Genomic DNA, 12,500 nt, shown 5'->3' with positions numbered 1-12,500 from the left:
GCAAATTAAGCTTTAAGATTTACCTTTCTGAGGCAAGCAGAGCATTGTGTTTATACCATACAGTGTGTTTCACTGCCTTTTTTTTTTTTTTTTTTTGCGTCTTTGAGAGATACACACACGAGCGCTCGTGCGCGCATCGTAACAGTTTAAAAATAAAAATAATTTGCTCACTGCATACTTCATGTATATCAAGTTTTGATAATTATCTTACTGTTTATATACGTAAGAGACAGATAAAGAATTTTGTTTGCTCTATACAGAGGATTTCTAGTTTCTGTTTTTTGTTTGAGACACACACATACAAGCACACACATACAGGCATAAACACGTGCAAAAACAGACGCAGCAAATTACCCGCTGAACCCCAGGAAGCTCTCATCATAAAGCAGTTCAGACCCAAACTCACAGCGTCTAACCTTGGCGTGGCAACATCTCCATGTTATCGTCTTGTTTATGACAGACAATGACAAACAATACCACAAGGCAAATGTGGGGCAGATGTTGAAGAAAGCGGTGTTATTTCTGGTCACGGTGACTGCACTCCAACAATGCTTCCGTACTATTCTTCTGCTCTCTCTCTCTCTCTCTCTCTCTCTCTCTCTCTCTCTCTCTCTCTCTCTCTCTCTCTCTCTCTTCCAGGTGTTTATATAACTGTTCATCAGTTCGATAATAATCCTGATAAAAATAAAATTATATCCCACTTCGATGTCATGGAAATTACATCTAGCACATATTTTTTCAGTTTACAATTTCCTGTTTTTAGTGGGGTACTGCACTTTCATTTTTTTTTTTTTTTGTAATGAAGATTAGAATTAAAGTGAACATGGTGGTGGAACAATCATTTTAAATTCATATTGCCCTCATACACACAAACACACAATTATATACGTACATATGTAAATGCACGCATGCTTGCATGCACACGCACACACATAACACACACACACACACACACCCATATATATATATATATATATATATATATATATATATATATATATATATATATATATATATATATATATATATATATAATATGTGTGTGTGGGTGTGTATGCATTGTGCTTGTGTTTTTGCATTTATGTATATGGTTACGTGTGTATTAATAGGTGCTTGTATGCTCGTAATATTACACTTGTTCCAATAAAAATCAAATAGTAATTACTCGTTATCCAAAATAACTGCTGATCCATCAAGAAGCGTTTCATGATAGGCAAAAGATATTTACTGTTTTTAAAGGGAAATAAAAACATAATATGTACCACTAGCCAATAAAATTATTGGCTTTGAGTCGACAAAATAAAAAAAAGGAATATATATGGCGCCAAACGACATTTAGATATTAATTTTCCCATTCATCATAAAACTGAAGAACTTGGCTTAATAATCCCAGAAATAAAAGTTTAATTAATCTAGATCGACAGATGACGGAAAAGTCAAAATTTGTCGTTAATGAAATTTTGAAATGAATCATTTCGGTTTGGAAAGGCTTCGCACGATAATTCGTGAAATTAATTATCGCCGTCGCTTATTTCCAGAGAAATTAAAGGGGCTGTCAACTCAGTTTTATTTCCTGCGTCGGAATTCAGCTCCTCTGTATACAGGATGTTATTGCACCGGCAAAATACGGGATTATCTGATACTGTATAAATGTAACAAGGACACACACACAGAAGTGAGGATATATATATATATATATATATATATATATATTATATATATATATATATATATATATATATGAATAATGATCACATCATATATAGATATATACATATATATAATATATATTTTCCCAACATACATAACATACACACACACACACACACACACAAACACACATATATATATATTATCTATATATATATATTATATATATATACTATATATATATAATATATGTATATATGTTATATATATAAATAATATATATATCATATATGAATATATATATATTATCCATACAATGTTTTTTTTTTTTTACCATACATACACACACAAAACACATATATATTACTAATATTATATATATATATATATATATCATATATCTATATATATATATATATGTGTGTGTGTGTGTGTGTGTGTGTGTGTGTGTGTAATGAGACTTGACTACTGTCAAAGTTCTGGTCATAAATGAACCATTCACACTGTTAATGTATGAACAATGTATGAATATATGTTGGTAAGGGAGATGCAGACCTACAAATGAGTTTGTGATCGGCAATGGCAAGCTTCACTGGTAAGTGATTAGTAATGCGTTATATTGGGTGCCTGTTTGGTAATATATAGCTAAATTGGCTATGTAATTAGTAATGCAGAGCTTAATTGGGAGAATAATTGGTAATTCTCAAGTGAAAGGAATGAAAATAGGTTAAAGAAAAGCTTCTCTGAGTACGTGGTTGGTAAAACAGACCAGAATGGGATACGTGGTTGATAATATAGAGCTTCAACGGGTATGTTTTTAATAATACAGATTTTCAAGGGGCATGTGATTGATAATGAAACTTCAAAGGATACGTTATTGCCGATTCATTGCTGTTGGGATATATGATTGGTAATGCCGTGCTTCACGGAGTACGTGGTTGGTCGTGCATAGGTCTACAGGGTACGTGGTTGTTAACGCAGAGCTTAAAGGGGTATGTGGTTGTCAATGCAGAACTTCAACCTGCCTGACGACGTCGTGCAATTGGCTTTAAAAGTTCAACCCAAGATGCAATGCATGGCTACCCTAATGCAATTCCCCTAGTATTTTAAACATTTACTTACAGTTTTATTTATCAATTAGACTATTTGTTAATTTGTGTTTTTCAAAAACTTATCTCCTCTTTCTGTATTTCCATTGCCTTCTGTTACTTCTTTCGAATGAACCGCATATTCTTTGCAAGACCGAATCTCATGTCAATGGACCCAGTGGGCTTGTTCCATATGAACAGGGTTCATCTTCAGAACATAATAATAATAACTACAGGTCTATTACCTGTTTAACCATAATGTGGAAGTTACTACCAGGTATCATCAGTAAAAGGCTATACAACTACAAGAGGATACAACACCAGTCCCAGCGCACCCTATCCCCCCCCCCCCCTCCCCACCCTTTCACAGAAAGGTTGCAGAAGGGAGTGGGGCACAAAAGACCAGCTCCTGATAGGCAAAATGGTAATGAAGAATAGAAAGAGAAGGAAAATCAACCTAAGCATGGCATGGATTGACTACAAGGAAGCCTTCGATATGATATTGCTCACGTGACTAATAGAATGCCTGAAAATATATTGGCGCAGAGGAAAACACCACCAGCTTCCTAAATAATACAATGACAACTGGTGTGCAGTACTTAAAGGTCTGGAATAAGACTAGGAGAATAACTGTCCCCACTACTCTTCATAGTAGCCATGATTCCCATGACAAAAGTACTGCAGAAGATCGAAGCTGGGTACCAACTCAAGAAGGGAGGTAACTGAATTAACCACCTGATGTTAATGGACGACATCAATCTTTATGGTAAGATCATCAAGGAAATAAATACCGTATTCCAGACTGTAAGGATTGTATCTTGGGACATCAGGATGGAGCCTAGAATATAAAAATGTGCCTTGGTCAACATACAAAAAGGCAGAGTGACAATGACTGACAGGATAATGTTACCAGATGGGAATAGCATCAAACACATAGATGAGACAGGATACAAATACCTTGGAATAATAGAAAGAGAGGATATAAAACACCAAGAGATGAAGGACACAATCAAGAAAGAATATATGCAGACTCCAGGCGATACTTGAGTCAAAACTCAACAACGGAAATATGATGAAGGCCATTATCACATGGGCAATACCAGTAATCAAATACAGCTTAGGAGTAGTGGAGTGGACGAAAGTTGAACTCTGCAGCAGAGACTAGAAAACTAGGAAACACATGACAATACTCAAAGCACTACACCCAAGAGCAAATACAGACTGACTATACATAACACAAAGGAAGGAGGGAGAGGACTACCAAGCATAAGAGGAGAGCAGAGCACTGGGGCAATATCTGAAAACCAGTGAAGACCAGTAGCTAAGGAGTGCACGAGAAGGAATGATAAAAGACGAGGACCCAGAAACATACAGACAGGAGAATGAGAAACAGAATAGGAATGACAAAACAAATGGAGGAATGACAAAACAAACCAATGCATAGACAGTACATGAGACAGACTAAAGAACTGGCCAGTGATGAAACATGGAAATGGCTACAGAGGGGAGAACTCAAGAGGGAAACAGAAGGAATGCTAACTGCGGCACAAGGTCAGGCCCTAAGAACCAGATATGTTCCAAGAACGATAAATAGAAATAACATCTCCCCCGTATGCAGGAAGCGCAATATGAAAAACGAGACCATAAACCATATAGCAAGCGAATGTCCGGTACTTGCACATAACCAGGACAAAAAGAGGCATGACTCAGAAGCAAAAACCCTCAACTGGAGCCTGCGCAAGAAACACCAGCTAGCCTCCAGTAATAAGTGGTATGAACGAACACCAACCCAAGGAAATGATAGAAAACAATCAGGCAAAGATTCTCTGGGACTATGGTATCAGAACAGATAGGGTGATATGAGCCAATAGACCAAACGTGACAATGATTGACAAAATCAAGAAGAAAGTGCCACTCACTGATGACACAATACCATGGGAAACCAGAGTAGATGAGAAAGAAAGAAAAAGAACTTATAAGTATCATGCCAGTGGAAATTGTATCCATAATCATAGGAGCACTAGGCATGATCCCATGATCCCTGAAAAGGAAACTGGGAAAAGTACTTGTTGAAGTAGCTCCAGGACTCATGCTAAGAGTTTGCTACTAGAAACAGCACACTCGGTAAGAAGAGTGATGGACTCTATGGAGGTAGGACGAAACCCGGAACCACACACTATAAAAACCACCCAGTCGAAGACGATGACCGAGATAGACCAAAAAATAAAATAATAATAATAATAATAATATAATAATAATAATAATAATAATAATAATAATAATAATAATAATAATAATAATAATAATAATAACAACCGACTAAAGGTGGAGAAACACTGGTTTTCGGACAGGTCACACAACTTCGTAATAGAATGTATTTTCAAAATCTTGTGTCCCATTCACTGGTCTTGTCTCAGTGATCCTGCCGAGAAACTGCAGGTATTCTCTCCCATTAACAGGTAATAGAATTTCAGGGAAAGCATGTCTTCCTTTTCCTTTCTTTAATTTTGTCAAGTTGCCAGAAACTGACAATGCATTGATTGTTGATGATTAAACTGGGCTTATGCTTGCACAGTCGTGCAGGCAGCTCATAACTCGATGATCATTATTTTACTGCAGTCTATTTGCCGGCAATCTCAGTCGTGTGCAAGTGCTTTTCTATCTATCATGACTATTATATATATATATATATATATATATATATATATATATATATATAAAATATATATATATATATATATATATATATATATATATATATATATATATATATATACATATATATATATATATATATATATATATATATGTATATATATATATTATATTATATATATATATATCATATATATATTAATATATATCTATATATATATATTCATATATATATATACATATAGATATATATATATATATATATATATATATATATATATATATATATATATATATATAATATATATATATATGTGTGTGTGTGTGGCTAATCTAGGTGAAGGGTTTCTTGGTTATGACACGTTTTTTCCTTTAATAAATGCATTTGTATTCATTTTTCATTACTTAATAGATTCATCTTTATCCATGTAAGAACTAATGTCTGCCTCAAATGAAATCTATACATACCAATTGATATTGACGTTTCCTTTCAATACTTCTACCTGTTCGCTGTTAAGAGAAACTCGTATTTCAAAAACATCGCCATAAGGATAAGAGATTTTTAAAGCGAGAATTCACTAGCCCTACAGAGATGTCATAGATACGCCATAAATATGACTGATCTCTGATATAAATGGCTGCCCTACGAAAGTTTATATTGAGTATGGCTTCTGGTTTCACTTTCAATGAAAAGATAGGATTTATATTTTCTTAAAGGTACTTTTTAGTGATCTTTTTTGCTCTGCTTTAGCGATCATTTACTGGCAACGGTAGATTTCTCTTCTGTTTCCTTCAAAAAGTAGGTTGATTACTTTAATTTCATTTGCCATCTGCAGTGGAGAGAAAAGATTTGAATATCACCTCTAACATTAGCCTTACTTTACTTCTTTGCATTTAGAACATGTAATTAGAGGGGATTAAAATTTACTTTTCATAATTGTAGTTATTGGAAGGTTGGGACCTTTTTAGTCTTCATTTCATCTTGTTGGAGGCTAGAAACTTAGCTTTGTCTTTTTCCTAAATGAAAGCTTAATGCAAAAAACTTACCAATGGAAAAGAAAAATAGAATTCTAACCTCCAAAAAATTAGACTCGTTTAATAAAACAGGTATGGTTATAGGCATCAAGAATGACACGAAATTCAATTTCTAAATACTGATGGCAGACGCTATTATTCTGAATTATCTGTTATATGCCTTCACGAATTTTGTTGCCAATATAATCGGTACTACCTATTGCCAGTGGTTAATATATATATTATAATATATATATATATATATATATATATATATATATATATATATATATATATATACACATACATACATACATACATACATACATACATACATGCGTGTGTGTACTTATCTGCATATAATATTATCATTCGGCATCGTTCCTTTAAATACGTTGTTGTACAGATTGCAAAAGAACCCCAAGCAAAATTCTGTTGCCTAATTCTTTTTATTTTTTTTTATTTTCAGGCACGGCAGTCATCGATTTATCAAGTGACGAGAGCAGGAAACATGAAAAACAAGAAGAGATGAAGTAACGATTTTATATGTTCAATTCAAAAAGGTGCATTTCATTTTGGAATTCATAGTGAACAAACAGACTAAGAAATTAATACTAGGGAGGGCATTTCACCACTTCTGCAATAGGGAAACACCTATGAATTTTCATTCTTTGACTTTTGGATGCTTGACTTTGAAAGCAGGTGGTACGATTGTTGTCAAGAAAGACTAATAAGTGTCAAGTGATGTAGTTTCTTGCTCAAGTGTCAAAGATGGCCATTGGGAGAGGGTGATATGGATGTGGGCGTTTTACTTCCACCAGGGTGATTCACCTGTGGGTGCCAGGTGGCCCCAAATGTTCCGTTGATGACCGTGGGCGTGGAAAGTCCCTCCATGCCCATCCCCTTCCACTACAACACAACAACCCAAGCCAACCATTTCATCCTCCTCCTACACAGCACGTCGGAAGCCGCCCACGCGTTGAGTGCCGGCACTCTAGCACCAATGATTGACAGTGGCTTCCCCGCAGTCGGAGGTCGAGGATATGAGACTGGCGACCCTTTCAACGTTTCGGTGGTCGGGGTCGGTCACGGGGAGGTCGCAGCAGAAGAGGGAGAACCAGAGGGTCTCTTCACGACTCTCCTGACGGTGATGGTGCTCCTCTTCATCATCGTGGGCACCGTCATCGGGAACCTCCTCGTCTGCGTCGCCGTCTGCCTCGTCAGGAAACTCCGGCGACCTTACAACTACCTCTTGGTGAGCCTGGCCGTGTCTGATCTGTGTGTGGCCCTTCTAGTGATGCCCATGGCACTGCTCTACGAGCTCCTGGGCGAATGGCAGTTCGGGAGACTGGCTTGCGATGTGTGGGTGTCTTTTGACGTGCTCTCGTGCGCCGCCAGTATTTTGAACCTGTGCATGATAAGCGTCGACAGGTACCTGGCCATCACGAAGCCCCTGGAATATGGCGTCAAGAGGACGCCTCGCAGGATGGTGGCCTACATAGCCTTCGTGTGGCTTGGGGCGGCTTTCATCAGCCTCCCGCCCATCTTGATCTTAGGCAATGAACACGGAGACGGTGGTTCCACTTGCGAAGTTTGCCAGAACTTCTGGTACCAGATCTACGCCACTTTTGGTTCTTTTTACATTCCTTTGACCGTTATGGTCATCGTTTATTATAAAATATTCTGCGCAGCTAAAAGGATTGTAGATGAAGAGCGCAAGGCGCAGGCGCACTTGCGGTTAGTGGAAGAAACTGAAGCTGACGCCAAAGCAGCAGTTATGACTACATACGCGCAGCTAAAGCCTGTATCCAAGTAAGTAGAGCTCTCTCTTGTCATTTGGTGTCGATTCATTCTTATTATTTCCTGGCGCAGCTGGCTTCACGAATTCCAGTCAATATCACTTCAAACTTTCGTTACGTAGTACTGGTAGGTCATTGAGATTCCTGTCACGTGGCAAATGTGCTTTTTCTCAGCTCTTTATATATTTGACATCTGTTTGACAGGCAGTGTGGACAAATATTTTCACACCTTGTCGTGATGAAAACCGAAATTCTTGAAGCCAGCTGTAGTTCCCCTGGCATAGTTTTCAATTTTCCATTTCGTTATCATGCCCTAAGAAATCAAATTATTTTGTTGCTGTAACCTGCATTATTGAATTGTAACCCGTAAACCGTAGGTTCTGTTGCAAACTAGATTCGCCTCATTATGTGGTTATACGTATATCAACTTACTTTATTGTCACCTAAAGTAGAGCTCTTTGGTAAACGTGGCTAATCAACATGTAGGCCAACAAAATTGGCCTACATGTTGATTAGCCTTTTCTTTCGTCATCCAATGGAATAAGTTGCTAACCTATTATCAAAAGCGCATGCATTCTATCACATATCCTTTATCATATCTTAGAATAATGATAATAAGAGGAGCCCCTAAAATCTTCATTTTAAAAGGTCAACATATTCTTCATAAAACAGGATAGCTCTCTTTAAGAATAAGTTTTAACTATAGAAAACCTCGAGAAGGCTTCGTCATTTCATGGGAACAGCTCTCAAGTGGTGTTTTATGCCTAAACAACGGTTCCTATTTTGCAAATCTAAAGCAGTACCCACGCATAAGTGTGACATTAAAAGAAAAAGTTATGCGTACAGAAATATGACAGAGAACTTATAAATAATCTTTTTAATAAAAATGTAACAATTCTCAGAAAACTCTTCCATTAATAACGAGCGCAGATTTCAATACACCCGAAATTCCGGGCAAGACTATACGTAAATCCTTCACCGAGGTCACGTGTCTCAGGGGAGTAAGATGAATAGCCCCTCCATTTATGAAAACAAGTGACTTACTAGGCTTCGGTTAGAAGAAAAATGGATTCATTCTCGCACGCGTCCCCTTTTTGGCGGTGAAAATCTCTCATTTATTCAGGCTGCGAACCTTCTTTCTCACTAGTCATAACAGCACAGGAAGAAACTAAATACTAAATACAGTATATTAGGGAATTTTGTAAACTTGTCTTATTATACATAAATATATATATATATATATAATATATATATATATATTATATAATATGTGTGTGTGCATTTATATGATTTACATACAGATAAGCTCATGTGTGAAAATAACCTTTGCATGCTAATGATCATCGCTCACAGTACTTCCATAACATGGACTATTAACCCTTCAGTAACCTATTAACAGTACGGGAAAACCTTAAAAAAAAAAAAAAAAAAAAAAAAATTTTTTCTCGTAGTCGCGACATTTGTTTTTGCCACCTAACACTACTCAATTTGCTGTCGCAATCCAAACGTGTTTCGTAGCGACATTTTTGTTGTTGCACCTAACACTCAATTTGCGTCGGCATCCAAACGTGTTAAGTGGTATAGTGGAATTTAGGTGAACGGGCCATAAAACCACCCCAAAATTATGTCGTGAAAATTGGCATGAAACACTTTGTAAAATACAGAAAAAAAAGGTACGTGATAAATCGAGGCACACAAGAAGATTAAATGCTCTTGGTAATCCATAGATAATTTAAAGCAAAAATATTATATGAAACTTTCTCGCTCTCGATAATTCTGATAATGGTGCAAGTTCATTAGCCGTAAAAAGAATATATTTTAACTCTTATTATTATTATTTTTCTTTTTGCTGTATAACAGTCCTCTAATTCGACTGGGTGGTATTTATAGTGTGGGGTTCCGGGTTGCATCCTTCCTCCTTAGGAGTCCATCACTTTTTTTACTATGTGCGCCGTTTCTAGGATCACACTCTTCTGCATGAGTCCCGGAGCTACTTCAGCCTCTAGTTTTTCCAGATTCCTTTTCAGGGATCTTGGGATCGTGCCCAGTGTTCCTATGATTGTTTAAAAAATATCCACAATTATATATAAAAATAAATTTCTATGTAAAAATTTAAAACAAAGACTTTCGAACACTTGAACGGTGTTCCTCATCAGTGTGACGTCACACTGATGAGGAACACCGTTCAAGTGTTCGAAAGTCTTTGTTTTAAAATTTTTACATAGAAATATATTTTTATATATAATTGTGGATATTTTTTAAACAATTTGTTTTCACGGAATTGTGAATTTCTTAACAAACGTTCCTATGATTATGGGTACGATTTCCACCGGCATATCTATCTTTCTTATTTCTATTTTCAGGTCTTGATACTTATCCACTTTTTCCCTTTCTTTCTCTTCAACTCTAATGTCCCATGGTATTGCGACATCTATGAGTGATACTTTCTTCTTGATTTTGTCAATCAACGTCACGTTTGGTCGATTTGCACGTATCACCCTATCTGTTCTGATTCCGTATTCCCAGAGGATCTTTTCCTGATCGTTTTCTAACACTCCTTCAGGTTGGTGTTCGTACCACTTATTACTTTGTACTGGTTCTGTGCAAGTGCCGGACATTCGCTTGCTATGTGGTTTATGGTTTCATTTTTCGTATTGCACTTCCTACATATGGGAGAGATGTTATTTCCATCTATCGTTCTTTGGACATATCTGGTTCTCAGGGCCTGATCTTGTGCCGCTGTTATCATTCCTTCAGTTTCCTTCTTGAGCTCTCCCCTCAGTAGCCATTGCCACGTGTCATCGCTGGCTAGTTCTTTAGTCTGCCTCATGTATTGTCCGTGCATTGGTTTGTTATGCCATCCTCTGTTATGCTTGTCTTTCTCCTGTCTCTGTATATTTCTGGGTCTTCGTCTACTTTTATCAGTCCTTCTTCCCATGCACTCTTGAGCCACTCGTCTTCGCTGGTTTTCAGATATTGCCCCAGTGCTCTATTCTCGATGTTGACGCAGTCCTCTATACTTAGTAGTCCTCTCCCTCCTTCCTTTTGTGTTATGTATAGTCTGTCCGTATTTGCTCTTGGGTGTAGTGTTTTGTGTATTGTCATATGTTTCCTCGTTTTCTGGTCTATGCTGCGAAGTTCTGCCTTCGTCCATTCCACTATTCCAACGCTATATCTGATTACTGGCACTGCCCATGTGTTTATGGCTTTTATCATATTTCCGGCGTTGAGTTTTGACTTGAGTATCGCCTTGAGTCTCTGCATATATTCTTTCCCGATCGTGTCCTCCATCTCTTGATGTTTTATATCCCCTCCTTCCATTATTCCTAGGTATTTGTATCCTGTCTCATCTGTGTTTGATGCTATTCCCATCTGGTAACATTATCCTGTCAGTCCTTGTTACTTTGCCCTTTTGTATGTTGACTAAGGCACATTTTTCTATTCAAAACTCCATCCTGATGTCCCCAGATACAATCCTAACAGTCTGGATTAGGGTATCTATTTCCTTGATGCTCTTACCATACAGCTTGATGTCGTCCATGAACATCAGATGGTTAATTCTGTTGCCTCTTTTCTTGAGTTGGTACCCAGCATCCATCTTCTGCAGTACTTTTGTCATGGGAATCATGGCTACTACGAAGAGTAGTGGGGACAGTGAGTCGCCCTGGAAGATTCCTCTCCTGATATTAACCTCTGCTAGTCTTATTCCAGAGCTTTTAAGTATTGTATTCCAGTTGCGCATTGTATTTTTGAGGAAGCTGATGGTGTTTTCCTCTGCCCCATATATTTTCAGGCATTATATTAGCCATGTGTGTGGTACCATATCGAAGGCTTTCTTATAGTCTATCCATGCCATGCTTAGGTTGGTTTTCCTTCTTTTACTGTTTTTCATTACCATTTTGTCTATCAGGAGCTGGTCTTTTGTGCCCCTACACTTCCTTCTGCGCCTTTCTGTTGGTGTGGTGGGGGATGGTGTTTGTATCCTCTAGGTAGTTGTATAGCCTTTCGCTGATGATACCTGTTAGTAACTTCCACATTGTTGGTAGCTGGACTAAGGATGTTCTTCCTGTGTTCATCCATTTGGGCGCATGGTGATTTGCTGGAGTTGTTCTGCTATTCTTGGGTGTAGGGCCTTGAAGTTTTTGAGCCAGTATCCATGGACTTCATCGGGACCTGGGGCTTTCCAAATGACGTAACTGCATTATGAATGAAAAATCCGGATTATGCCTAGCAGCCCTCTTAGTATAATCACACTTATATACAGTATACTAGGACAATAATCTTGTATGTAAAG

General features: G+C 37.3%; 1 protein-coding gene across 8 annotated transcripts in view; it reads left to right on the top strand.

Moving 5' to 3' along the window:
* LOC135219569 (5-hydroxytryptamine receptor 1-like) overlaps nucleotides 1-12,500 on the top strand; it is a 313,078-nt gene that overhangs the window by 183,134 nt on the left and 117,444 nt on the right. For all 8 annotated transcript variants that reach the window (XM_064256443.1, XM_064256444.1, XM_064256439.1 and 5 more), the window contains one exon: nucleotides 6,877-8,219. In XM_064256443.1, coding sequence (XP_064112513.1) covers nucleotides 7,273-8,219 — 947 coding nt within the window. In that variant the 5' untranslated portion in view covers nucleotides 6,877-7,272. The remainder of the gene's footprint in view (nucleotides 1-6,876; nucleotides 8,220-12,500) is intronic.

The sequence above is a fragment of the Macrobrachium nipponense genome, chromosome 1 (genome assembly GCF_015104395.2).
Source record: "Macrobrachium nipponense isolate FS-2020 chromosome 1, ASM1510439v2, whole genome shotgun sequence".
Lineage (NCBI taxonomy): Eukaryota > Metazoa > Arthropoda > Malacostraca > Decapoda > Palaemonidae > Macrobrachium > Macrobrachium nipponense.
This window is presented reverse-complemented; position numbering and strand designations above follow the sequence as displayed.